We start from the raw sequence: 26,526 nt of genomic DNA, 5'->3' as shown, positions 1-26,526 counted from the left end.
GAGCCAATTTTAGATTTTACCGGACCTTTGTATCAATGAAAACAGATATAACAAAAACATAAGACTGTTTAAATAATAATAATAATAATAACAAATTCTTCAAGCAGACCAACAGAAGTGTTGGGACTGTCCACAACATGTCAGGAGGTGTTCAGGATGTAACCAATTCACTAATAGATGATCTGAGAGACTTCTGTCAGCAATGAGATATTTTTTTTTTTTTTTTTGAATTGTCAAATGATTACATGACACTGATGACTACTAAAGTACACACTGGGTGATGTGAATACCAAATAACATAGAAAGTGGCGTCGACGAGCCAAAACCATGAAGAGGAAATTATCTTCAACACATCTTAATTTATATATATATATTCTATATATATATATATATATAGAATAATATATATATATATATAGAAGTATTTCATATTAAGCAATATTATTCAACCTGACCATTTTCCAAAGTTGGAAAATGGTGAATTTATTTAAGCTTGTGCTGAAACTTTGCACATTGAAAATGTCCACAATTATGAAAGTTTTCAACTTGGGGTGCGACAAAAAAACGGTTCAATGCGATTATACTGAGGGGACAGAAAAGCACCTCCTGCATTCTTTGTCTTTTTTTCCTTCATGAATTGAATTTAGAATTTTACCAGCATCTTTGGATCCGAGTCACCTTTTGACCTTTTTCCAAATCGCATTTGGGAGTCATGAAATCAGGAGCTCCTCCGGCGAGCTCAGAACTTATCTCCACCGTGTTCAGCCTTGTGTTTTTTTGTTGTTGTTGTTGTTGTTGTTGTTTTTTGTTTTTGTTTTTTTTTTTTATGATGTACCTCTTTTATAATGTAAGGACAAGGACTCATCACTCTTCAAATTGTCACACCACACGTTCTATTTAAAGCTTTTTCTGCTTAGTCGAGGGACCTGGACTGCTCTCAGCGCAGGTTTTGTCCAATGCACGTGTCACCTGTAGCCTCCCATGGCCTTCATGTCTTAACCCAGCAACATGTTGTATAACTGTCACCCTTTGCCTTGAATCTTTCTTTGTTCTTTTTAATTGGTGCAATCATGATCCAGTCCGTTCAAAGGCCTTTTCGGTAACTCCCTTTATTCCGTTAACTGTGGAACTGTGAGCATTGGCACGTGTTTGTATAAAGATTGATTTGAGTCTTTTTAAAAGTGTTTCAGAAATTTGAAGCAAAAAGAAACGTGTTCTCTGTCTCTGTCATCCGGCCTGGTCTTTTGCCCATCCTACGCGCTCGCCTTTTCTCTGGAACGGTGCAGCCGAGCGAAGCCTTTATATTTACAATCTGGAAATCCGACATAATAGGGTGGACTCTTCGTTTCTGATGTGTGAAGCCTTTCAATTGCGAGACTGCGACGGAGAAGAGCATCAGTATGCGCCGAGCGAGACGACACGCGGCCGTCCTGTTTGCTCAGACAGCAGCAGCTATCATCAGCAGACAGCGGGTGTTTAGCTTTCATTCAGTCATAAATAGTAAATCTCCTTTTGCCCCCCCCCCCCCTCTTATTTCTTTTTTTCTTTGTTTTGTGTTTCCATTGATAACACCCTGACTGGTCTGTTCTGTGAGTGATTAGATCTGCGGCGCTTATATTTCACCAGAGAAACACGTCATTACAAAAGACCTCAAAAAAAACCTCTTCCTGTTTTCTTTCTTTTGATATCACACGTTTTGAATTCATGAGCTTCTCCCTTTCTGCTGGAAATAAATCTGCAGATCGAGGTGCAAAAACAGCAGCTGTGGTTTTATAAGGTTGTTATGTTGAAAGCATTCGACAGTTTGCACACAAATATCTGCTGTTTGCTGCTGGCCAGGTAATGGCCAATATCTTATATCCAAAATAATGAGCTGAAGAGGCCAAAAAGGCTGATGGAAAGCAGAGTTGGTGATGATTCTCGGCCAATTCATGAACAAATATCGCTTTCGTCCGTTTCTGATCAAACTGTTATCACCTCGATCTTTTGCCCTTCAACCAGAACAAAAAAGATTTAAAAAAAATAAATAAATAAAAAAAAAAAAAATCGCCCCCATCCAGAGTTACAGCTTGAATTATCTCCAGAGATTATTTTTCTTTTTTACACAAACAATGTGGAGCTGATCTTTGGTCATTTGAATTGTATAGTTTCATTTTATTTGCGATAACTGGACAAATGTCATCTCTTCCGTCTAAAAGCTGTGTTTTGTCAAAACCGCTCCAGCCTTTGACCCCCCCCCCCACCAAATGTCTTACTTGATGAATGTTTGGTTCATGACTAAAGTTGCAGTTGTCTAGACTCCGCAGAGTCACCGTCTTGTTTTGTATGACTAAGACTCGATACCTAAATGAGTTATCTCTGACTACAAATCTAATCTGCTCCTAGGTGACAACTCACTGGGCAGAAAATGAACATCTGAGCCACCGTGGAAGGTTGTAAGAAAGTTTTACTGTTTCGGGAAGGTGTTTGGTTTGTTTCTGTTTTTTTTTTTTTATTTGATTTTTTTTTTTATTATTATTTCTAACTGCCTCATGGATAACACATGGTCAGTGACATGACGTGACTTCCCACCCTCTCTGTGTTTTGTGTTTTCCAACAAAGCTGTGGTTGCTTTCCCGGTAGCCGTTGCTATATAAAAGAAATCTCATTTTAGTTGGGTAATTTATTTATTTTTTTAAGTGGGAGTTAATGGGAGCCCTAAAAGCTTTAATACCCCACCCATATCTCTGAATCCTAAAGGAAGGCCAGGTGTTAATGTGCTGAACACAGTGTTTCGTGGAGGGTTGTTATGTTTACAGTGGAAAAATGACTCATGTTGTGTCTGGAGTTCCCGCTAGGTTCTTCATAAGTGATGACAGTCAGGACTGTAAAGCTTCACAGCTCTCACGGCTAATGAATGCCTCATGAAGCGTGTTCAAGTCGCATGTGGTGGAGTGATGGCAGAGTGGAGGGTTACTTCCCGGAGGCCCCCACCCACCAACCCACCCCGGACAGGAAATACTCCATATTGTGAGGTAATGAAGGCATTTACATCAAATCACCAAATGAACTTACACCTCATAATTAATTCATGTGTATTTCTTTTTTCTTTTTTTTTTCCTGTCACATCTCATCTGGCTTAATAAAAAAAGAGAGAGGGACTGCAAACTTAATCAACCTAAACGGTGATAAGTTTTAAGTTTCTGCAGGTTTTATTTAACAATGAAAGACCAAAACAAAACATTGAAATCTTAAGTGATGAGAAAATAAAAAGTAATTACAAAGCTGCACAAACCGATTTTTGTTTTTTATTTTTTATTTTTTTTATTAATTTTGAGGAGTCCAGAGAGTTTCTCAAAGAGCTCTACTCCCTGTGGATGCAATTTAGCCTTGAGCACATCATTACAATGTTATTATTTTTTTTTTTAATATGTGTTATTGACTCCTCCGTCGTCTCACCGCCGCCCCCGACAACATCTGCAGAAGCCTCGCTGACCGGCCACTCATCTTCATAGCGGTTCCAATGTACTCTATAACAGCATAAAAGTCAAAACATACTGCTGTAATGCTTTGAAAAAAAGAAAACGACGATCAAATTTAACAGAGTGTGTCCAAGATGTCAAAAATCTGAAATGTCTCTACAGTCAAAAATAAACCTCATGCTATAGCAGACGCGCTGTTCCTGATGAAAAGTTCCAGGCTTCGATTATTTTCTAATTACACACAGTCGCATCCTCCGCACGAACGCACATCGCCTTCAGAGTTAGCCTGGAAATTCTTTCAAAAATGAGAAACTCTCGACAGCTGCTCAGATGTGTATCAGACCGCATGACCAGACTACAGTAAACATTGATTAAACTTGTATTAAATACATTTTCAGTGAAATGTAATCCGTAAAAAAAAAAAAAAAAAGTTTTCTTTTTTTTTGGACACCACCTCACCCCTGCAGGTCTGCGGATCGTAGGAGGAAGGGGGAATCTACGCAGGCACTGGGAGGGCGTCCAAAACTGCTGACACGAAGGACCCAGGCCCGGGTTTTAAACACCTTTCCTGCTGTGAGGTAACCACTGCCCCCACCATGCCACCTTTACTGTGGGGCAACTCCGCTAAAGCTTAAACAAGGGTTCATTTGGAAAATGAGCTGCTGGTGGAGAAAATATTACTTTCTATTCAGAACTGAAGGGCAAAAGCCAATTAGTCTGAAATCGCCAAGATAGTGATACTGATCAGTATACAGGGAGGTCAGCTGTCTGAGTGTATACTCTATATGGCCAGTATTTGCTCACCTGCCTTGACCCGCATATGAATATTAAGTGACATCCCGTTGTTAATCTTAACTTGAGATGTCTTTGGTCCGCTCTTTGCAGCTATAACAGCTTCAACTCTTCTGGGAAAGCTTTCCGCGAGGTGGAGGAGTGTGTTCGTGGGAATTATTGAGCGCATTAGTGAGGTCACACACTGACGTTGGACGAGATGGCTTGGCTCTGAGTCGCCACTTTAATCCATCCCAAAGGTGTGAGGTTGAGGTCAGGGCTCTGTGCAGGCCAGTCGAATTCATCCACGTCTTTATGGGCCTTGCTGTCCCGGGTTGGAACAAGCTGTAATCTCTTACCATACAAGGAGATTTTGGACAAAAGGGTGGACTGACGTCATATTAAACCCTCTGGATTAAGAGTGGGATGTCACTGAAATTCACAATGTGAGTCAGAGCAGCTGAGCGAGCACTTTTGTGAATATAGTGTGCGTCTAAATGTTTCCAAAACCTCCTTTGTTGTTTTTGGTGTTAGTGAAGCAAAGTTTCTATTTAGAAAGTGTCATGAAACTCCTGTGAAGTGAGTCGGCAGCTCTTTAAGGAAGACTGACGCCGGTGAATGTCTGATTTCTGACTCCCTCTTTTTGGAAGGAAGAAGAAGAAGAAGAAGAAGTGGAAGACAATTGGTGTTTAAAGAAACATGTACACGTTAGGCCCCCGAGAGGCCCGCGCCTGCCAAACCACAGGGTGTGCTGCGCCCGCACGCCCTGTGATGTCCCCCTAATAACAGGCCGGCAGCACGGCCTCAAGTCAGCAGGGCTTACCGGTGATTCCTGTCATCATTGCAGGTCGGGAATGCCTCAAACAAAGAGGTGACACCTCAACGCGCCCACCCCACCCACCTTGGACTCCTGCTCACCTCTGTGAGCCAACAACAACAACAACAACAACAACAACAAAAAGAGACGGTTATTGTGGTTCAGAGAGGAATCTCATTTGGCCTCCACTAATTGGGTTTCGGATGCGCGCCCTCTGTGGCTGTGGAATATTGCCATCCATACTTATCTATGTGAATCTGCTTTAATTAGCGGAGACTAGCTGCCGGAGCAGAAAGCGTGGTTCAGATTTAATTGAATAAATGATGAAATAAAGCGAGACGGTTCATTCACTGAGGTCACCATAGGTCAGATCCAGGTAAAACTTGGTCACTGGGCCCGTTTTCATTTGATTTAATTGGAGTTGCCTCCCCCCCTCCCATCGGCTCAGCTTCCTTATAATAACACGACCCAGGGGTGCATTCTGGCCTGACCTGCTCTGTCATTGTAAGTGGATAATCCACGCAGTCTCCACCCCACGTTGCCTTTTTGATCTCAGCCCAAAGGCTGCAGAAGGGTGCTCCGGAAACAGGGAGGTATCCCTCAGCATCAAAGGCCTCCTTTTTTTGTCTTTTTTTTTTTTTTTTTTACACGTCAAGTTGATTCAGGTCCGCTTTTCTTTTCTTTTCTTTTAAAATCATCCCAGTTGTCCGTCGGCGCACTGACAGTTTAGAGAAGCAGCCCAAATGATTAGAGAACCAAATTACAGATGCTCCCCGAATGCGTCACATCGCAAAGGTTGAATATTTTAATTGAAGGTATGACTTTCAGAAATTTCATTTGATGCTTCTGGCAAAAAAAAACAAAAAACGATGTGCGTGTGTCTCCTTATGGCAACAAAGTGTGGTGAATACAGAGGCAAAATGTTGTGAGAGTGTTTAAGGCGGCTAAGACTTGGCTTCTGACTCACTGCACTCCAATCAGAAACATATTGTTTATCTATTTATATCCCATTAGGTTCACCTACGTGTTTAAAAAGTTGAGCCATAAAATTATTTATTTTTTTTTAGTGGCAGATAATATATGTAGCTTGTGGAAAATAGTATCCATTCTCCTTTCTCTCTCTCTCTCTCTCTCGAATGACCCCGGGCTGACTCCTGATTTGCAACCACCTCTCTTGAACCACATTTCCCGCCTGTCTCCTCAATTACCAACCCATCAAAGACCGCGTTGTTTGCGTTATTTCCATCATGTGTGTTGTGAAATCCTCGAACAGCTGTGGTTTGTCAAAACGTGTGACTTTCCCTTTCGTGCAGACGCAGATGGTTGTCGTTGTTGTTGTTGTTGTTGTTGTTGTTATGGGGAAGGTACAAAAAAAAAAGATGTATATATACACACACAAATCTGTCGCCAAATTTCCTGCCTTGCAAATGATTGACCGGCGACGGAAACCGCCTCCGCGTGGCCAGCGCGCGCTCGTCTCCTTTGTGTGCGTGTGGCAGTGGACACGCAAACGTGAATCCCCGCAGCTGGATGTGATTGAGGATTCCTGCTCCGTCCCCCCCCCCCTCTCTCTCTCTCTGGAGACAGTCTCAGTCTGGTCCTGCTGTCTCACATCAGACCAGGAGCTCGACCGCTCGCCGACTCTTCTCAATGGAAACCTTAACTTATTTATAAAGCTTCAAAAAAAAAAAAAAAAAAAAGAGATCTAACTATTCAGCTATTAGTTTTCCTCCGCCCGCATTAAGCCCACTTATCCCCTGTGACCTTCCCTCTTGCCCCATTGTGAGTGTTCTTCTGATGCCTGCACATTAGGGACGGGGTTGAAGTTTGGCGACTATTGGAAAAACCTTGGCACCGGCAGAAGGAAACATTAAACACAGACCGATGGCCGTTAGACGACAGAGGAGGGAGAGACCCGGAGATTAATCGCCCTGCTGGGCCGGGAAGGCATCCAGACACAGGCTGCCTCGCTCGCTTGGCCACACCGCAACTCGATGAATCATCCTAATTCCCGACAGTTAATGTGTCTTCTTTACAAAGCCGCAAATCTGGGACCGCGTGGAAGCGCGCGCGCGCGCGCGCGCAGAGCGTCGTCCGGCTTAATTCACCGAGGACGACGACAGCGAGCAGCGAAATAAAATACCAAACCAAAATAATAACCAAAATAAATTAAACCCAGAATTCAAAATCAGGATTCTTCTAAAAGAAAAGGAAAAAAAATCATCTCCTGAGATGATGTGCATGCACAGAGCGTCTCAATGTCTCGCGTCCAATATCAACTCCCAGTTCAAGTAAGCTGTCAACTCCAATACAGTTTTTAATCGTAATAATATTATTTACAGCTCAGGCTGTTTCCAACGAGGGCAGCAAATTAAAATGGCTTTTATTAAGGGCGGGGGCCGACTTCAACGAAACAAGATGCTGACGGTGATGTAACAAGTTTAGCAGCAGGTGGTGAGCAGGATCAAAATGTGGGCGGCAGATCCGGAGGCTGGCTCTTTCAGAAAGTTTCTGCAGCTTCTATCGGCTCGCAAATGTCTGTCGAAAAACACATCCACGGAGTTTGTTTTGGTTCATTGTCATCAAAAGGGGGAAAGAGCGAATATAATTTAATTTGAGCCGGAAGTCCAGACAGGTGATAAGCTGTTGGTCGATCGTTTGAGGAGAGGGGGGGTGGGGGGCAAAACAACTCACAGTCTCTGAGTGACACTCTTCTGAAAGGAGAAACATAAAAAAAAGAGACGGAAAACAAATAAAATGTCTTATTGTATTTGGGAGTCGGCAAATATGTAAATTAAGAATGTCTGCCTGCCACATGTCACATGCCACATCCAAAAAGTTTATAGGGGGAAAAAAAACAGAAACAAAAACAAAATCAGACGTAGTTATACACAAGAAAAGAAATAGAATCACGTGATTGCGTCTTTTTTTTGGGGGGGGGGCTGCAAACGCATTTCACATGTGTGGATTATAAAATGGACCTTTATGTCTCGTAACGTGTCCTGTATGTTGTGAGGTTTTATGACGTCCCCCTTCAGTTGTGAAACCAGAAGAAATCTGCCATTTTAATCAGGATGACAAGTGTGCGGGTGACATTTTTACTGACCCCCCCCCTCGTCTACCGGTCAACAAGTTTTTTTTCTAGGTGAGGCCCTGCAAGCTTCAGGGTTCTTCACTCCAAACTGACTCCAGGCTATGATTTCATTCACAAAAGGCGGCGATTGCTCTGCGTCCTGAAACCTAACCATCATCGCTTCCATTATAACAATTTACCGCCTGACAGCGCCTTTCACGGCATCGTGTCCTGACTGCAACACACACTGCCTTTCAGCAATCAACCCCCCCTTCAATCCTCCACACCAGCTACTGTATAATTGAACCAAACGCTGGCTTTCATTGGGAGCAGCTTCTAAAACAGCCATCAGCTCTGCGTTATTGAGTCACGATTCAAAGTGTTCATTGCCATATGTACAGTAAAGAAACACATTTCCCTTTACAATTACATTCTTCTTCTTTCTTTTCTTTTCTTTTTTTTTTTTTTTTGCTGTCCACAATCAATGGCGCGCACACACACACACACACACATATATATATATATAGACCAATAGAATAAAAACCGGACAATCTCAAAAGCAGCAACAGAAATAGATCAAATAGAACAAGCTGACCTGTGTATATATAAGCTATCACCTCTGTGTGCAGCAGTGGCTGTGCAAATGGCTTGATGCATTGATGACGGGGACCATCAAGAGCAAAAGTGTGTGTGTGTGTGTGGGTTGGGGGGGTTCATCGTAGCGTCACTGAACAACAGCAGCAATACAATCAGTGATCACCAAGAATATACAAAATCCTGCAGATGTTACACAGTGTTTTGCTGGTGTAAGAAGTCTGTTGCTGTTTACCTCCAACCTAATCAATGTATGCGTCCCTTTTTTTTTTTCTTTTTTTTTTTTAGGAGAGTCACCTGATGGAGGATTCTTGGATGCTGGATTTAAAAAATTCATCACACCGCACTGCGCTTCTTGAGAGAGCTCGCCACTCTCAGCGGGATGAAGAATCTCTTCCTTAACAGCGGAGAGCGTGTCCACATGTGAGCCTTTTACTTTTTCTTTTTTTTTTGTGTGTGTGTGTGTGTGTTGAAATTTTCTTCCACAGCTCCGAGTTAAACCCCCCCCCCCCCTTATTCCCGGCCCCTGAAATATGTCAAGACGGACCTCTGTGTCTTTGAAATCCCCAGAGGTCCGATTCCCTGCAGGGGAGAAAGTCAGCGGTATGACTAATATGCCCATGAAATGCCCCCCCCCCCTAATTGAAATCCAAATGAAATCCAACATTTCTCGTGACACTTCGCAGATGTCGCTTTCGCACATTATGCGCGTTGTGCGCTGAAATGAGCGGTAATGTCACTGATTTGGCTTCATTACACCGCGTCCGCGGAGACGCGCGCAAAACACGCGACGACACAGTGAAAAAGTTGCTATGCGCAGACAGATACCTTCGCATTCCTCTGAATGGACGACTGGCTCCCCGACACCTGGCAGCCAGTCGCCAGGGCCCCAGTCTGGGGCCCCTGCTCTTCTGTCTCAGGTTGGGTTTGTGTGGTGTTCAGTGTGCAGCCAGCCCCCTTGCGTGAGCACAGCTGTTCCGCAGCAGGCCGGTGGAATTGAGTGGGGGTGGGGAGTGGGGGGGGGGGGGGGGGTGTTTATTGTCTGAAGCGAGGCTGCAAGCCAGTAGAATACAAACCGGTGAAAATGCCTAAGGGGAACAAAAAAAAGAGGGGTTGACCTAGAAACCTGTCACTGAGCGCAAACACCGATGGATACACGGGGAGGGAGTCCAGCTGCCGGCAGCCCCCCGCCCCCATCCTCCCCCTCCCCAAAGCTGCGGAGCCACATCGACTCCTATTTGGCTCTATCATTCCACTTTTATTACAGCGGTGACAGGAATGAGATCACAGATGTCTGTCAAGGTCTCCGCCGTTGGAACATTTTTCTGATAAAGCGGCTTGTGAGGTCGAACTTTATTCACAGCTCATTTCTATTTCACAGATCAGCCTGTCAAGCGTGGCCTACAGAGGAACCGGGTTCGTGCTTCCGGAGCAAAATTCCATTAACATCTATACTGTCAGACTCGGAAGAAACCTGTATTTGTTAACCCCTTTCGAGCCAGCTGTTTCTCACACTTTTTTTTTTATGCCCAACACAAAAACACGCGTTGCTGTGTGCGTCAAACTTTTCTTCAAATGTTTTCAATCTCTAAACGAAAATTCAAAGTATGTTTTTTTTTTTTTTTTTTTCCCTCCTTTTATGAGCTCCCATCCTGTGTCACAGTGTCGCACGTGGTCAGCCGGCGTTGTGGTCGAATGCGCGGAGCAATTTATGAGAAGGTAGAAACTTTTTTTTTTTTTTTTTTTGAGCAACTTGCTGAGGCCAAGCGTGCGGTGAATAGAAAAAAGCAGGGAGTGACTTGAGCCTGCAATGAAAGATATATGACACCACACTGAGATAAAAGGGCAGATGCCAATCATTTCGAGGAGCAGAGGGGAAAAAGTGGGATTGGTACCTGAATGCGTCTGAATGATGGGGATATGGTGCGTTTGTGTTTGGTCTTGTGTGCTGGTGAGGAGTGTGCGCTTATTTTATTTATTATTTTTTTCTCGCAGCTCTTTGCTTCTGCAGAACTGAGGACCAGATGTTATTCCTGGTCCCGGTCCTGGTCCTGGTCCCTTGGCGCGTGAGTTGGTGTTTCTGGTAGAAAAAAAAAAAAAAAAAGAGGAGGAGGAGGAGGTCTTGGCCAGCTACATCGCGGAGCATGGAAACTTCAGTGCCGGGGTAAGATCGAGGGCAGTAAAAGAGGGCAAGAGCTGGAATAATACCACATTCCCTGTGATTGGCTGAGTTCTGGGGCCCAAACGAAACGAGAAAGAAGAAGCTGGGAACACTCCACCGACATCCTCCGCGACAAGTGTGCGTTCTCCCCTTTTCTTCTCTCACCGTCCTTGAAGTAACTTTGATTCCGACACCTCGCTGTGGTGCGCCAGCCGGCCTCCGATCTGGTCTGCCTCAAACCTCAAATTCGGTCAACTTTTTTTTGTGTGTGTGTGTGTGTGTGTGTGTGTGTGTGTGTGTGTGTGTGAACGCGATCGAAGAGGAGAGACGGCCCTGCAGAAATCACGCTTATTTGGACATTCACGCCTGCGGTGTTGCACAAAAACCGACACTTTCCGCAATGAAAATGCCATAAGACATAGATCAACCCGGTCAGAGGAGGAGTGTTATGAGGTCATATCCCAGTGAGGAGGACATGAAGGGGGAGGGGGGGGGGGGGGGGGGGGGGGGGGGTTCGCCATGCAGACTGACACATCTTGACGTTTTTAAAGTCGGTCACGTGTGCGCGATTAAATCTTGAGGGATTCCCCGCTTCACCTGCCTGTCTCGCTGAGATGAGGAGGAGGAGGAGGTGGCGTGCTAATCCTTTTACCGTCTGCTGCCTTTCCACCCCCCCCTCCACCTACAGATGTTGAGCATTTCTTCTTGCAAACTTTCCAGGCCTTCCCGCGGCGTTGACGTAACGTCAGCGCGCCGTCCCCCGGCGCGCTCCCCGCGTCTGAGCCTCCGTGGCTCCTTGCCAAGCACATCCTCGTTATATCGCAGAGAAGTCACCATATGAAAGCCACATGTCTGACTGAGAGGGAGGGAGTGTGAAAGCACGAACACACAATATATATATATATATATATTGGCCTTTTGCCTTTTTTCACTTGCTCCTTCTCTCACACAGACACACATTCAGAAGTTCAACCTGGAGTTTAGTTTATTAGGTCAACTCATCCACGTCCACGCCACGTTCAGTGTCCAAGAAAAAAAACAAAACAAAACAAAACTTCAAGGTCGAAACAATATTCTGACACGCCTCATAAGTGAGAAGAAGTATTTGGCGTTGTTGAATGTTGAATATTTGAATATTATGGTCTTCGCTGTTGTTGAGTTGCCATCCTATTCGTTTTTTGCAGCTCCTGCGTGTTCTGCCCGGCGTTTTTATAGATCTGATCCCATGCTGTAAGCACTTTTAGCACTTGAAGTAGATGCCTGTGGCACACGACCCCCCCCCCCCTAACCACACACACACACACACACACACCACCCACCCAGCATTAGGTCTGTTATTCATTACTCTTGGGAAAGGAAAGGCCAAATTTAGCTGACTGTCATCACTCTTACTTTACTTAACATTTTGATCCAAAAACTCAGTCTCCGGCTCTCATTACTTTTATCATTGCTAACTCTCATTGTGCATCTTTGGAAGGAATGAATGAACACAATAGAAGCCTTCTTCAGAGAAACACTCGTTTGGCGTCGGAGGAGCATATTTAAACGCGGGACCTCGGATTGGAAACGCGCACGTATACAAAGACGGAGTTGAATCTATATCTGCGTTTGGAAATCTATCAGGCAACCCTCAGAGCAATCCATCAGCTCGTTTTGGTTATCAGTCACTAACTGGGGCGGTTGAGATGATGCTGGACCCCTTTAATGGCCGTGAACTCGTTTCCCTGCGAGTTGGATACGTTACATCGCACCGATCCGGACGTGAAGGGTCCGTTTGTTCACCCTCGCTCTTTCCACGTGGCTGGATCACATCCGGAGGTGGTGCGGATGTGCAAACAGCTGACGTCATCATAATGCGAGGGACAGATGAAGTCCATATTTTGGGTCAGCTGGAAACTTAACGCCTGTGTGTGGATTGTTTCGGGAGGTCGAGGAGATTTTTTTTTTTTTTTTCTCCCCCCACAGCTCGATTCACGCCGCAGGCCGCATAGCTCCGCCGAGCTTCCCTTTCGACGGCCATCAGTGGCACCGCGACCTCTGACCTCCAGCTCGCGCCAACTTAAACACTTGTCACAAAGCCCGGCACTCAGCAGCCGCCGTGACGGAGGTTTCCAGTGAGGAGGAAGGACGCTCAGCGGGCCAAAGCTAATAGAGCAGGTCGTATTTCAAGAGCTGCGATGAGAGAAATTCTGAATCAACCCCAAAAAAAAAAAAAAAAAAAAAGCTCAGATATTAAGCCAGTGAAATCATGGCAGGATAGGAAATCCAATTAAACTGACGCTGGAGTCGTTTTGGAGCTGATAGCTCCAATATCCTTCTCTGGGTTAGGGGGGCGAAACGCAGAGGCCCCCGAAAGCCTCAAAAAAAAAATAATTTTTTTTTGCGCTTCAACCTCGATATTTTATTTGGGGAGGAAAAGGTGACAAAGTCGCACAAATCAACTGAAACCGTGAAAACATATTAATAAGGCTGGAGATGACTCCTAGATTTGCAGCAGAATTGAGGTCGTGGTTGCTTTTGCACTTTAAACTTTTGTCACCTGACTTCCTAATCTGCTTTTGGAATAATTCCGCTGTCTCATCTTCTTTTATCAGTGACCGGACGACTTTGTTTTTGGTTTCACCCCAACTAAACAGGAAATGAGAAGAACCCCCCCCCCACCACCACCACCACGCCAATAAAGGTATTTTCTCAGCAAGACAAAATCATTACATTGACCTGTAACTGTCACCCAATTAAGGATGAATGTATTTGTACACTTTGTTGTGGCACGGGTGGATCAGCGGTTAGTAGTGTGTTCTCACAGCAAAAGAAGCCTCTGAGGTTTTTTTTTTTTTTTTTCTCTCTCTCTCTCTAAGTGAGGCCTGTCCTACATACAGCACGCTTCCACATCAGAATATCATGCAGCTGTGCGGAAACGTCGGGGCCATCGCGGTCGAAAACACTGGCAGCCTCGCTCTTCCGTCAGTTAACGCTTCACTTCTCCCAGAAAAATCGCCGCGACGTTACAAACGCTTCGGAGCGTTCATGTGATCATTGTCACCGCGGGGAAAAAAAAAAAAAAAAAAAAAGTGTTGGAAAGTCCTGAAATGGCAAAGGGATGAGTCCAGATCTGATATGCTATAGGCCACCTGTGGAGAGACTGGAGGGCTCTTCAAATCCAAAACACCTGGAGCGCTTTTGCAAAAGAAGAGCCATAACACATAAACAGCACTGAGAGAAAGTTCTCTATTACAAATTAATTTAACGTGGAATAAGATTTTTTTTTTTGGGCATTACTTCAATGCAAATGAAAGAAAATAAACAGGCGAACACCGACGTATTTGCAGATTTGCTTTTGAAATGATTTGATCCCTTTTGGCAGTTTCGGGGGCTACGTGTTGGCCCAGAAGGTGCCACAGTCCAAAGACAAGACTCACAAGACGGCCCACTTCACAAATCACTGAAAGGGAATCACTTTCATCCGTCTATAAGTTAAGGTTCTGGGCTTCATCGTGTTTATTCAGTATTTGGACCGAGTGTGGTGGAAACTGGTGAGAAAACATCATGGTGAGTGGATGTTGAATGAATTAGGACCACATGTTTCTGAAAGGGGGGGGGGGGGGGGAGAAAAACAGAAGCAATCAATATTCAGTCCAGATTTTGCTCTACACCAAAGGAGCTCATAAATGTAATTAAATTAAGCGTTATAAAAAAAATATATATATAAAATAAAATAATAAAAAAAAAACACCCAACCACGGAACGAGTAAAGAGTCTTGTATTTTTAGCAACTTTATTGCTCTCCCTCCATTCCAGCTCGGCGGCGTAATCGTGTTCGGTTTCGGATGAACGCCGCTTGGTTTCATTTCTCGGGGCCTTTCTGCGCAGACTTCAGCGCACACTCAGCGGCGGGAGAAGGTGCGTTTGGCTGCGCGACGGTTAACTTCTCCTCAGTCAAGTCCCACTGAAGGAAGGACTCCCCCACTCCTCCTCCTCCTCCTCCTCCTCCTCCTGGCTCCTCCTGCTGCGTCCTGCTGCAGCCCGTCCGTCCCTCAGTCCTGACTGGAAGTCCGCAGCACCGTTTGGGACTCATTCTTCTCCTCTGGGTTTTTTTTTTTTTTTTTTTTTTTTTTTTGGGAGAGTAACTTTGGAGTTGGAACTTCTGCTGGAGCTGTGCGCTTTCCCTTATTTCATCCACTCTGAAATGGACTACGAGGAGTCCCCCAGAGAAAGGCCCTCAGAGGTTTGAGGTAAGGGCATCTCTATTTTCACGCGATGAAATATGCTGAGTTGGTGGAGAGACTCTGTTTCTTCATCACAAAGCCAGTAAGGCTGATGATGATGACGTTTGTCGGCCCCTTCCAGCTGCTGTGAGCGATCCAAGATGCGTCTCCAGAGCCTGCTGCTGCTGGCGGGCTTGCCCCTCGTCGCCGCCGTCTCCTGCCCCCGGCCCTGCTCCTGCCCCCAGCCCGCGGAGCTTCACTGCACCTTCCGCTCCCTCCCCGCCGTCCCGGCCGCCGTGTCCAAACACGTGGAGCGCATGAACCTGGGGTGTGTCAGAAATGTCTTGGCTGAATCCAGGCTGTCCTTTTTTTTTATTTATTTATTTATTTTTGTCTTTTTCATGAATTCATTCATTCACCCCCCCTCTCCTCCTCCTCCCTGTTCTTTCAGGTTCAACAGCATTAATAGGATCACAGACAAATCACTGGCCGGTCTGAAGAAACTGGAGCTCCTGATGATTCATGGAAACGACATCCACAGTCTACCTGACGGGGCGTTCAGGGACCTCACGTCGCTGCAGGTACGCTGAGAAAACACACAATGAATGAACAAACCTTGCGCGACTCCACTGCCCATAATGTTTAACCGAGTGCCCCGGCGGAGCGTCCAACCTGTTTCCTTCAGCCACTAAAATAAAACTCAGAGCGACTGTGACCGAAAACTGCCCATTAGCTCACTCTTGGAATTTGACCTAATGGTTTAAGACAAAAAAATAAATCAATAAAAAACTCTGCTCGGTCTTTTAGGCAGGCTGAATTTGATAGTGTTAAAACTTCAGCGCTAAAAATCCCCATACTTTGGATTGTGGCTCTGTTGATATGCTGATATTTGTAATGAGAGCTATTTGTGGGTTTTTGTTTTGTTTTGTTTTTTTTTTTAGAAGAATAACAACAACAAAAACATCTCTGTGTAGATTTGCAGCTCCTCATTTTGGCTTTTCTGAGCAATTTGACACTTTCATTAGATCTGCTTCATAGTCAAAGGAGACGTGGATATTTATCTCTGCACTCCAAAAGTTTAAGGAGAGGACCCACGTGTTTGTTTTTGTTTTTTTTTAAGTCAAACCTGTAGGCTGAGAAAAAAAAAAAACTAAAATAAAAAGTAATTATTAAATAAATGTAAATGTAATATCTTATTTATTAAGATACACTGCGTATTCAGCATTCTATTCTATTCTAAGGGAAGTTTTGGATGTAAGAATTTCGATCATTCATATTGCTTCTCGTTGGTTTAGATGTTGAAGATGAGCTACAACAAGCTGAAGGAGATCAGCAGGGACACCCTTCGGGGTCTGTGGGCTTTAGGCAGGTTGCACCTGGACCACAATCGACTGGAGTTCATCCACCCGGACGCCTTCCAGGGCCTCACCTCGCTGCGGCTGCTGCAGCTGGAGGGCAACCGGCTCCAGCAGCTGCACCCGGCGGCGTTCGCCACCTTCACGCTGGCGGACCGCTTCCACGTCTCCACGCTGAGGCACCTCTACCTGTCGGACAACGGGCTGACGGCGCTGCCCTCCGGGCTGGTGACCTCCATGCCCCAGCTGGAGAACCTGTACCTCCACGGGAACCCGTGGACCTGTGACTGCAGCATGAGGTGGCTCCAGGACTGGGACAAGACCTCACCAGGTGAGACGTTTCCTTTCTGAAGTGATACAGATGATGATTTTAAAGGGCAAATTACAAGTGATATAGTCTTTTTTTTTTTTTTTTTTTTTTTTTCTTATTAACTCTTTTTGGGGGGTTCTCTTTTTGTCCAGGTGTCCTGAAATGTAAAAAAGACAGGGCCCTCCCTGGTGGCCAGCTGTGTCCCCTGTGCTCCTCTCCAAGGCACCTCCAGAAAAAAGAACTTCAGGCCCTGGAGAACCTGGTCTGTAGCGGCCCCACAATCAGCTCTCCCAACAGGACTTCCCTGCCGGAGGACAACCAAAGTGACGTCATGGCTGTGGACAGCTTCAGGGAACCATTTGGAAACATCTCTCTGGGCCTGTCTGATGAGCATGGGAATGAAGTGGACCTCGACTGCAGCATTGGTGACCCAAAAGAATTGACCAAGATCAGCTGGGAGCAAGTCGACCATCTCCGGCTGGCCTCCAACGCCACTTTGTCAGTGGATCTCGAATGTCCAGTGGACAGGGAAAAGTATGAACAGCTGTGGAGGCTGATCGCTTACTACAGCAACGTGCCGGCTCACTTGCAAAAAGGGATTATGCTCAGCGACGCACCTCATCCGACCTACGTGTACAAACAGGACCCGGAGAAGGACGCCCTCTACTACACGGGCGTTAAAGCCAACCTCATGGCCTGGCCGGCGTGGCTGATGCAGACGTCCGCAGACCTCCAGCTCAACAGGCTTCAATCCTCAGCCAAGGTGGTGAGGTTGATCATGAGTACGGAGCTCACAGAGACGGTGGAGGTGGAGCTGGCGCGACGACAGAGGAGGCCGTGGGTCTTCATCAGTTCCACAAACAGGACTCAAAAAGCACTGAGTGCCGTGCTGGGAGCCCAAACGCAAATGTCGTGTGACATCCGTAGCTCCGGCCAACCGGTGATTCACTGGGTGCTCCCGGATGGCTCCAAAGTGGAGGCGCCGTCCGGCAGCCCAGACAGCAGGGTGTCTGCATTTGCTGACGGACAGCTGCTCATTAAGGCAGTCAGCCATGCAGACAAAGGAGTTTACTACTGCGTCGCCAAGGTTCACGGGGACCTGGATGTGCTGCCACTCCACCTGACAGTGCAGGAGTCTTCCAGCCCTCTCTCGGGAGAGGACAACTCGATCACACCCACCGAGGGAGTCGTCGGGAACGCCGTCTCCCTGCCCTGTACGGCATCCGGCTCGCCTGATCCCGAGATCAACTGGATTCTACCGAGCAACAGCATCGTTAGTCCCAGAGTCAATTCCTCCAGAGCTCTGGTGCATTCCAACGGCACCCTGCACATCCCACACGCTCAGTTAACGGACAGTGGTTTTTATAAATGCATTGCCATAAACCAACATGGCGTGGATGCAATGGCAACAAAAGTGACTGTTGTGAGGCGCAAAGGGCTGGTCAGACCTTTGAGAAAGGTTATAGGTCGACCTCAGTCAGCCTCAGGCGTCAACACTCAGATTAAAGTCCCCACGCAGGATACAGAGGAGACATCAGGGGACGCTGAAGTAGCCCAGGAAGCGCCTCCTGTTAACCAGGATCCTTTGAGAAAAAGGCTTCCAGAGGGTGTGGCCCCAGGAAGGAGGGGCAACCATCCGTCAAGAAGTATGTGGCGGAGGCCACCAGTGATTCGAAAACCTGCAGGAGGACGCTTTGAAGACAGGAAGAATGTAGTTGAGAGCAGGAGGAGGATTAACATGACAAAGAGTAAAATAGACCCGGAGAAGTGGGCAGACATTTTGGCGAAGATTAGAGATAGAAATGCCCAGAACGGCGCGACTACGCCGCCAGTTCAGCATAAAACAGAGGAGACGACACGAGCAAATGAAGGGTCCCTGACTGAGGGGTCGTCCGATGGCGCGGCTCCGCAGGAAAGAGAGGGCCAGGATTACTTCACCACACCACACACACAAATGGAAAGCAATCAGGACACCGCACAAGGCCAGGGAAGCCAAACGACAGATAACGCACATGTGACGTCGAGTGACCGGTACGCACATGCAACGCATGCTACAATAGAGCCGAATGCGATGCTGACGACATACAACGCTCAGCACACAACTCGAGATGCGAGCTTGGAGCCACACACAACTTCAAACGGTGTATTTTTCCTCCCACAGACCACATCTGTTCCCCTCCATGCTGTCACTTTCTGGCAGGCGAACACAAACAGTGCGAGCAGCGGAAGGCCATTTTCTTTACAAGAGAACCACAGCGGAAACACAGACGTCGAAGCGGCCCAAGCCGCCGATTGGTCTGAAGCATCAGAGAGGAGTGAGAATGCTGGGAGACTGAAATTTCCTGCCAGATCTAATAACGATAGCTCAAGTGGCAGTCAAACGATCCCTTCAGCTGACCCTAATGAATTAGAGACAGGCCCAGAAGAAAATGGAAAATATCTTAGTGAGACTCAACCAAAGGACTCAACAGAACTTGATGATTTAGAGTCTCAAGCGATGCTGACAACAGCATCCCCGACAACTACGCTTCCGCCCCCGACTACAGCGAGCTGGACCAAAGAAGAGCTGTCCACGCAACTCAAGCCCAACTCCAGGCGGAGGAATAATGGTGGTCGAAAGAAAAGGCCAAACAGGAGGAAGCAAAAGCCGAGCAAACCCCAGCAATTTACCGCCACCACGCGTGGGACTGCTCCCCCGGCAACGGACGGGCCCAGCGCCTCCACGCAGCTGAAAATGCAGCCACCACCAGCTACAACAGCCAAATTCAATACCACTGTTCCATTCACTGAGAGCCAAGCGGCGTCATCAGGCAGAGTGAGTCATAGCGAGAACGCAGGCTCTAGTCATGGAAACGGCTCGGGCGCCGAACCCACTTCATTGCCGGCCAGAACTGAGGACAGCCTCCTACATCCGGCCAAACCACTATTCAGAAGCACGGCGGCGCCACCGTCGTATCCAACTGCCTCTCCAGGGGAGGGCCAGGGACAGACGGGCTCTCACACAACCTTAAGAATGGCAGAGATCACTTTTCCACACGTCCCGGATATGAACACACCTTCCCCTCAGCCGAGATTTACAGGCAGCCCCCCTCCGCCTGCTCCGCCATCTCCTGAAACAGTGCAAACAGATGTTGTGGACAATCAATCAGACTATCTATCCGCACCCACTGAAAATGGTGGAACGGTGCTTTCGAAAGAGGCTGGGAAGCCGTTTTTACTGCCGCCATCCCCATCTGCATCAACTCCTTCAGCTGTTGAGCATGAAATCCAGACCACTCCTGGATTAATTTCAAGTACCGTAATTTCACAGCCGAGTGAACTTCCTGATGACGACTTGGAGGCAGAGCGGGTTACCACGACGACCGCCACTCAAAGCGAAGTATATTATCGAAACACTACAATCAGTGAGCCGGGGGTCGATCATCATCTAGAGGAAACTGCCAGCGTTGGTGTTTATGTTCCCATTATAAGTACCACCATAACAACACCTTCCTCTGCTATGTCATCGACTGAAGTGTCACATGTGGCGCTACCTGAAACATCCTCCACGGGAACGCCGTTCGCGTCGACCAGCCAGGAAAGTCCCAGGAACCACAGTCGTGCCCAGCAAACCGAGCCCACCCTCACCACCTTAGAGCCCACGAGAACGTCGGACAACCGTCCCACAACCCAGCCGCCTCCCTACACACCGACAGCCACTCCCGCCCCGACAGTGAGCGTCATCCAAACCCCGCCGATCGGAGAGAGACCGGCGTTCCCCAGCACAACCCAGCTACCTGGACAGGTATCTGCTCCAAAGATAAGGAAGAGCAGCTTCCAGACTTTCACAGTGAGAGCCGAGACGGACGCACAGCTTCCTTGTGAGGCCCAAGGCGAGCCGAGGCCCTTCCTTTCGTGGACAAAAGTCGCTAGCGGTGCGTACGACTCAAACTCAGGATGTACACTCATATTTATAAACGCTGTCATGGGAAAATAATGGTTCATCCATTATTGATGTAATTATCCATTTAATAAACCACATTTTGAAGACATAAAAGCAATATGAAATCAGAAACATATCAGGTGTAGTACAATCGCACATCATAATATAACTATATAAGCAGTTACATTTAATCTAAAGTACACAGTAAGCACCAAGAGAGAATACCAATGTGAAATATATTACAGCAAAAATGTTTAATATTAGTCTCTTCTCTCTTTATTCTTTATGTATAGAAATATTCAAGGTTAAATGTAGCCAGAATTTAATACGCGAAGGGGACAAAGAGTGATTGATCAAACTGAAGATATTTCAAAAGATACGTGAAGCATCATGACGATGCAGCTTTTAGGTCACGGCTTATTTCAAATGCCCTAAAATGTTTGGGTGTTCCAATCAGTGGCCGACTGCAGCGTACGTTTTAATATTAAACAAAAAAAAAAAAAAAACACCACACAGACCTTTTCATGACAGCACTAACAGCAAATGTCTGATTTTGTTCTCCTTCCTGCTTTTGAACTGACACAAAACAAATCAAATGTACCGCACAGAGAGGGGAAGAAAAAAAAAATCTAAAAATGATTTATTTCAACATGTATGGAAAAAAAAAAATTATTATTGTTATAATTATTGTCATTCCTGAAACCTGTCTGTTCCTTCGCTCAGGGGCAAGTATTGCGCAGAACACCAGAGCTCAGAGGTTTGAGGTCCATCCCAATGGCACGCTGATCATCAGGAAAACGCAGCATGTGGATGCGGGGCAGTACCTGTGCATGGTCCAGAATCAGTATGGGACGGATAAAATGGCGGTCAACCTCGTGGTCCTGTCTAAGCCACCCCAGGTGCTCCAGCCTCAAAACAGAGACGTCAAAGTAGCCGTCGGCGGCAAGGTGGATCTGGAGTGTCAAGTGGAGGGGTATCCGACGCCTAGGGTCACGTGGGTGCTCCCCAACCAAGTCCACATGTTCGCCGCACCACTTCGGGCGCCATTTCAGCAGCGCGTGGCTGTCCTCAGCAACGGAACCCTCCGGATCAGCCAGGTCGATTATGCGGACAGAGGGATTTATAAGTGCATCGGCAGCAGTGCAGCCGGAGCGGTCAGTGTCTCCGTCCACCTGCATGTCTCAGTGTTGCCACCAGTGATACAGCAGACGCCACATGAGAACGCCACGCTCCCGGAGGGCGCCGCCGTCTACATCCACTGCACTGCCACTGGCACCCCCCCGCCTGTCATCCACTGGATTACACCTGACGGCACGCAGCTTGATGCGGGCCAGCTTTTCCCCAAACGCAACCTCGTCGCCTTCCCCAACGGGACCCTTCATATACGCGCACTGGGTCCCGAAAACACTGGGAGGTACGAGTGCACGGCCACAAACTCAGTGGCATCGAGCAGGAGGACTGTGTTCTTGACCTCAAGGAACAACCTGTTGTCTTCCAAGGCCAACATTGTCTCATCGTCCCCGCAAAGGACGGATGTGATTTATGGGAGCAAGTTGCTACTCAACTGTGTGGCGGCGGGAAAGCCAGATCCCTGGATCATCTGGAGAACACCCTCGAAGAAGCTCGTCGATGCTCAGTACAGGTAAAAGAAACGCACATACATCTTTCTAAATTGATTATTAAATGTTAAAATAATGCCTCCGTCTAATGTCTTTTGAATGCTTTAATTTCCATCTCTTTTTAGTTTTGATCCCAGGATCAAAGTCTTCCGCAATGGCACCATAACCATCAACTCTGTGACCGTGGAGGACAGCGGCAACTACATGTGTGTGGCGCGCAACAAAATGGGGGACGACTATGTTCTCCTGGGAGCCAACGTGTTGACGAAGCCAGCAAAAATTGAAAAGAAGAAGCAGCGGTCCAGTCAGGAGGTGGTATACGGCGGGGACTTTAAAGTGGACTGCGTGGCCTCGGGGCTCCCCAACCCAGAAATCAGCTGGGCGCTGCCGGACGGCACCATGGTCAACCCAGTCAAGTGGAAAGACCGGGTCGGCGGGGGGCGCAGTCGGAGGTATGAGTTGTTGCTGGGCTTTCCGCAAAGGCGGATGAAACACTGCGGTAACTGACAGATTGAGTCATTATTATAACCCAAATGCCTCTACTTCCTTTTTCTTCCTGATCTGTAGGTACCTCGTATTCGACAACGGGACGCTGTACTTCAATGATGTGGGCGTGCCCGAAGAAGGCGACTACACCTGCTACGCTGAAAACCAACTCGGCAAGGACGAGATGAAGGTCAGGGTCAAGGTCAAGGTTGGAGCTTCTCCGCCGCAGATCCAGGACGGAGACCAAAACGTTGTTCGGGTTTTCTACGGTGAGACCACCACGCTGAGGTGTCACACCAAAGGTGAGCCGCTGCCGGTCAAAACATGGATATCCCCAACAAATAAAGTGATATCCCCTGAATTAGGCAAGTACCAGCTCCTGGATGATGGGACGCTGGTGGTTGAAAAGGCGCAACGTTTCGATGGGGGGAACTACACTTGCATTGCTAGGAATAGTGCAGGGCAAGACCAGAAAGTCATCAAGCTGGTCGTTCTGGTCACGCCTCCGATTATCAATGGCCTCAGAGAAACAGCTAGTGCCGTCAAGGTAACCGCTGTCCAGGATCAACGGAAGCAGGTGGACTGTGTGGCAAAAGGGACCCCCACTCCTCGTGTCATGTGGGTTCTCCCAGGAAACGTGATCCTCCCTGCACCCTACTACAGCAACAGGATGAGCGTCCACCTGAACGGCACCTTAGAAATCCGCTCGCCCAGGAGGACAGACACGGGTCAGCTGATTTGCATCGCTCGCAACGAGGGAGGGGAGGTCAGGCTGGTGGTTAATTTGGAGGTGAAAGTGGTTGCCGAGAGGCCGCAAATAAGCGGCCCAAAGACGGATAGTCTGTCTCTGACCGTTGGAAACGCTATGGTCTTGAATTGCTCCTTGGAGGGCTCAAATCTACCTCACGTCACTTGGATTTTACCCAATGGTACGCCGTTGCCCAGCGGCACTCGGCTCACTAAGTTTTTCCACCAGCCCGGTGGCTCGTTGATCATCAGCAACCCGTCAGTGGGTGAGGCCGGTATGTATCGCTGTCTTGGACGGAACGCCGCAGGGTTTGTGGAGCATATAATAACATTGTCCCCTGGGAGAAAGCCAGAGATCCACAACAAATACAACTCTCCTGTTAGCATCATGAACGGACAAACACTTTTGCTCCATTGTGTAACCAATGGCAAACCCCTCAGGCTAACCTGGACACTCCCCAGCGGCGTTGTCCTCAACACGCCGCAGAGAGCTGGACGATATTCCGTTTTGCCCAATGGGACGCTCGCTATTCAACAAGTGACAGTCTACGACCGCGGGTCCTACTCATGTCGAGCGGCAAATGAGTACGGCAGCGTTGTGCTTCCTGTCTCAGTCAGCGTGATCGCATTCCCGCCTCAGATTACCAACGGCCCTCCCTCTGTGACTTACGCCAAACGTGGCGTTGCCGTTCAGCTGAACTGCGTGGCGAGCGGGGCTCCCCGAGTGGAGGTGGCGTGGGAGACGCCGGACAAAACCCGCTTGGCCGTCGGCGCGCAGCCGCGCGTCTTCGGGAACAAGTACGTACACCCACAAGGCTCCCTCATCATCCAGAACCCGACGCAGAGGGACGCTGGCGTGTACAGGTGCACGGCCAGGAACGCCGTCGGCGTGGACTCAAAAGCCACGTTTCTCAACGTGTTCTGAGGAATTTTGTCGTGGTCAACGGCATACTGTATGCCCAAGCAACTGCCCTTTGAAAGCAACTGATGTTTTATCCATTGAACAAACAAACTGCTGTCACATTAACAAATGAAATAATGATTTGATTAAAACAGCGGTGCTGTTGTTATTCGAGACATGCAGCACATTTTCAATCGTGTCGCCGGAATAAAGACGGAAGGGGCGCCCGTGGTTGCTGCTCTGAAAAAAGAACAAAGATCCGAACTTCAAGACAACCCAAACTTTCCATGTCCAACTTTTTTTCCTTTTGTGATTTTTATCTAAAAAGCACGAAAAAAAAACTGTTATAATTTGTTTTCTGAGTTGCTTTCCCCCTTTTTTCAGCAAACAGAATCTTTAGCTAATTAGCGGAGGCTGTCTTGATTCTGAATATTGTGAAATTTTTCAATATGACAACTTTAAGACGGTTTTCAAAATGCCAAGCTTTTTGGAAATACCAAACTTTCCCTTTTATCCTATCTTTTTTTTTAAAGGTGTGATGATGTCTCTGTTGTTGAAGTCCCAATATTTCAATAATTGCTTGCTTTCTGCTGTCGCCATCTTTGGGTGCTCAGTTTGCGTGGCAGTTTTCTGATAGTTTAATAAAATAGTTGTCTACGGTGCTCTACAGTAAATGAGAAAAAGTTCTTATTGGGCGGGGGGTGCTAATTAAAGAATATTTGCCACTACGACATCCGTGAGTGGGACGAATATTTTATTTTTTCAAGGGTACCTTTTTTTTTCCTTTATTTCATTCAGTTCAACAGATAAAAAAAAAAAAAGAAAAGAGAATATTGCAGTTAGCATTTTGGACGAAGGAAGTAGGTCACCAGCTAAGACCGGGAACTTGCTGTTGTTTTTGCTGGGAATGCAGCCGCGGCCGTGTCTTTTCCAGAGAAAGAAGAAACATCTGGAGACAGGAGGAAATCCCTCCCCCCCCTCTTTGTGAAGTCCAACTTTTTTTGGAAATCTGGCCTTCATCATAGCAACCAGCGCTGCGATGTGCTGCCTCATCTAACCTCCAAAAAAAAAAAGAAAAAAAAAAAAAAGAGATCGTCAGATTTCTGATTATCCGAGTCAGTCATAGTTCAAGGAGGCCCGGCTGCTTTCCCCAAAATGTCAGTTTTAAAAGGTCACATTCAGTCCAAAAAGTTCGACTGTCCGCTTTGTGACGTCACAACAAAGAATCCGCTTTTGGTTTGAAATCTGCTCTCGTTCATTTTTTTTTTTTTTTTGGGGTAAATATGAGAGCGTTAAGAAATGGCACATTTTTCTGATGGTGCTTCAATTTCCTCCTGTGTTTGGTTTCTGTTTTTGTTTTTTTTTTTGTGTGATATTGATGTTGTCTCAGCTGAAATGAGAATGGCGCGCAGTAGCTCTGCTGATTGTTGAGTTTAATGTCACTAAATGGCTGCGGGACGTCTTTGTACTGAACTCACTGCTGATGAAATACTGTGGATGAGCTCCTTCAGCGTGTTAGATTGGGTTTGTTTAGAGCATTTTTTTTTTTTTTTTTTTTAGATAAATGAAAGGTTTTCACTCCAGTCAAGGTTAGGCCACATGTCACATGGTCGCACCATCACCACGAGCGTAATGGCGAATGGCGGCGAGGAAGAAGTATTGCTTGAGCACCGCGGCACACTTATCCAAACTCTACAGAGAGCAGTTAGATTTCCAACATTTCACGGAGAGCGTTCCACGTAAAAACAGGATTTCGCACAACGATCCAAGTGCCGATAAGGTCTTTCTGTCTCGAAAATAATGACGACGCACGTTCACGACAGTGACAGTATCAGTATCCGTTCGTTATCTGTACCGTTTGTTGTTGCTGACGCAGGTTCTTTTTTACCCAGCTCATACTGTTATCATACAAAAAGGTCCAATAAATCACTAATCGAAGAAAACAACATTGCTGCTGTTTGTTTTTGGGTTGTTGTTGTATTTTTATTTTTATTTTTTTTGTTTCTGTGTTGTTATGTGAAACTCCTTCCGTAGTGCATTTTTCTGGAGTCTGCGATCATTCGGAGGAATAAACAAAGCTGCTCAGCGGTCGGAACAAAAACCA

The 26,526-nt window shown here is 46.8% G+C and overlaps 1 protein-coding gene and 1 long non-coding RNA gene across 2 annotated transcripts; both read left to right on the top strand.

The window, feature by feature from the left end:
* Window positions 1-2,606: 2,606 nt before the first annotated feature.
* LOC115056117 (uncharacterized) lies at window positions 2,607-10,800 on the top strand. The gene is made up of 4 exons (XR_003841766.1): window positions 2,607-3,014; window positions 3,929-4,039; window positions 9,005-9,139; window positions 10,712-10,800. It is a non-coding gene; the product is annotated as an uncharacterized LOC115056117 (long non-coding RNA).
* Window positions 10,801-15,007: 4,207 nt separating this feature from the next.
* Window positions 15,008-25,495, top strand: mxra5a (matrix-remodelling associated 5a). Its single transcript, XM_029521276.1, has 8 exons — window positions 15,008-15,109; window positions 15,225-15,410; window positions 15,534-15,663; window positions 16,378-16,768; window positions 16,900-20,661; window positions 21,393-22,311; window positions 22,414-22,740; window positions 22,856-25,495. The coding sequence occupies exons 2-8, from the start codon at window positions 15,244-15,246 to the stop codon at window positions 24,444-24,446; spliced, it is 7,287 nt and encodes a 2,428-aa protein (XP_029377136.1). The 5' UTR covers window positions 15,008-15,109; window positions 15,225-15,243; the 3' UTR covers window positions 24,447-25,495.
* The last annotated feature ends 1,031 nt before the right edge of the window (window positions 25,496-26,526 follow it).

This window comes from Echeneis naucrates, chromosome 2 (genome assembly GCF_900963305.1).
Source record: "Echeneis naucrates chromosome 2, fEcheNa1.1, whole genome shotgun sequence".
Taxonomy (NCBI): Eukaryota; Metazoa; Chordata; class Actinopteri; order Carangiformes; family Echeneidae; genus Echeneis; species Echeneis naucrates.
This window is presented reverse-complemented; position numbering and strand designations above follow the sequence as displayed.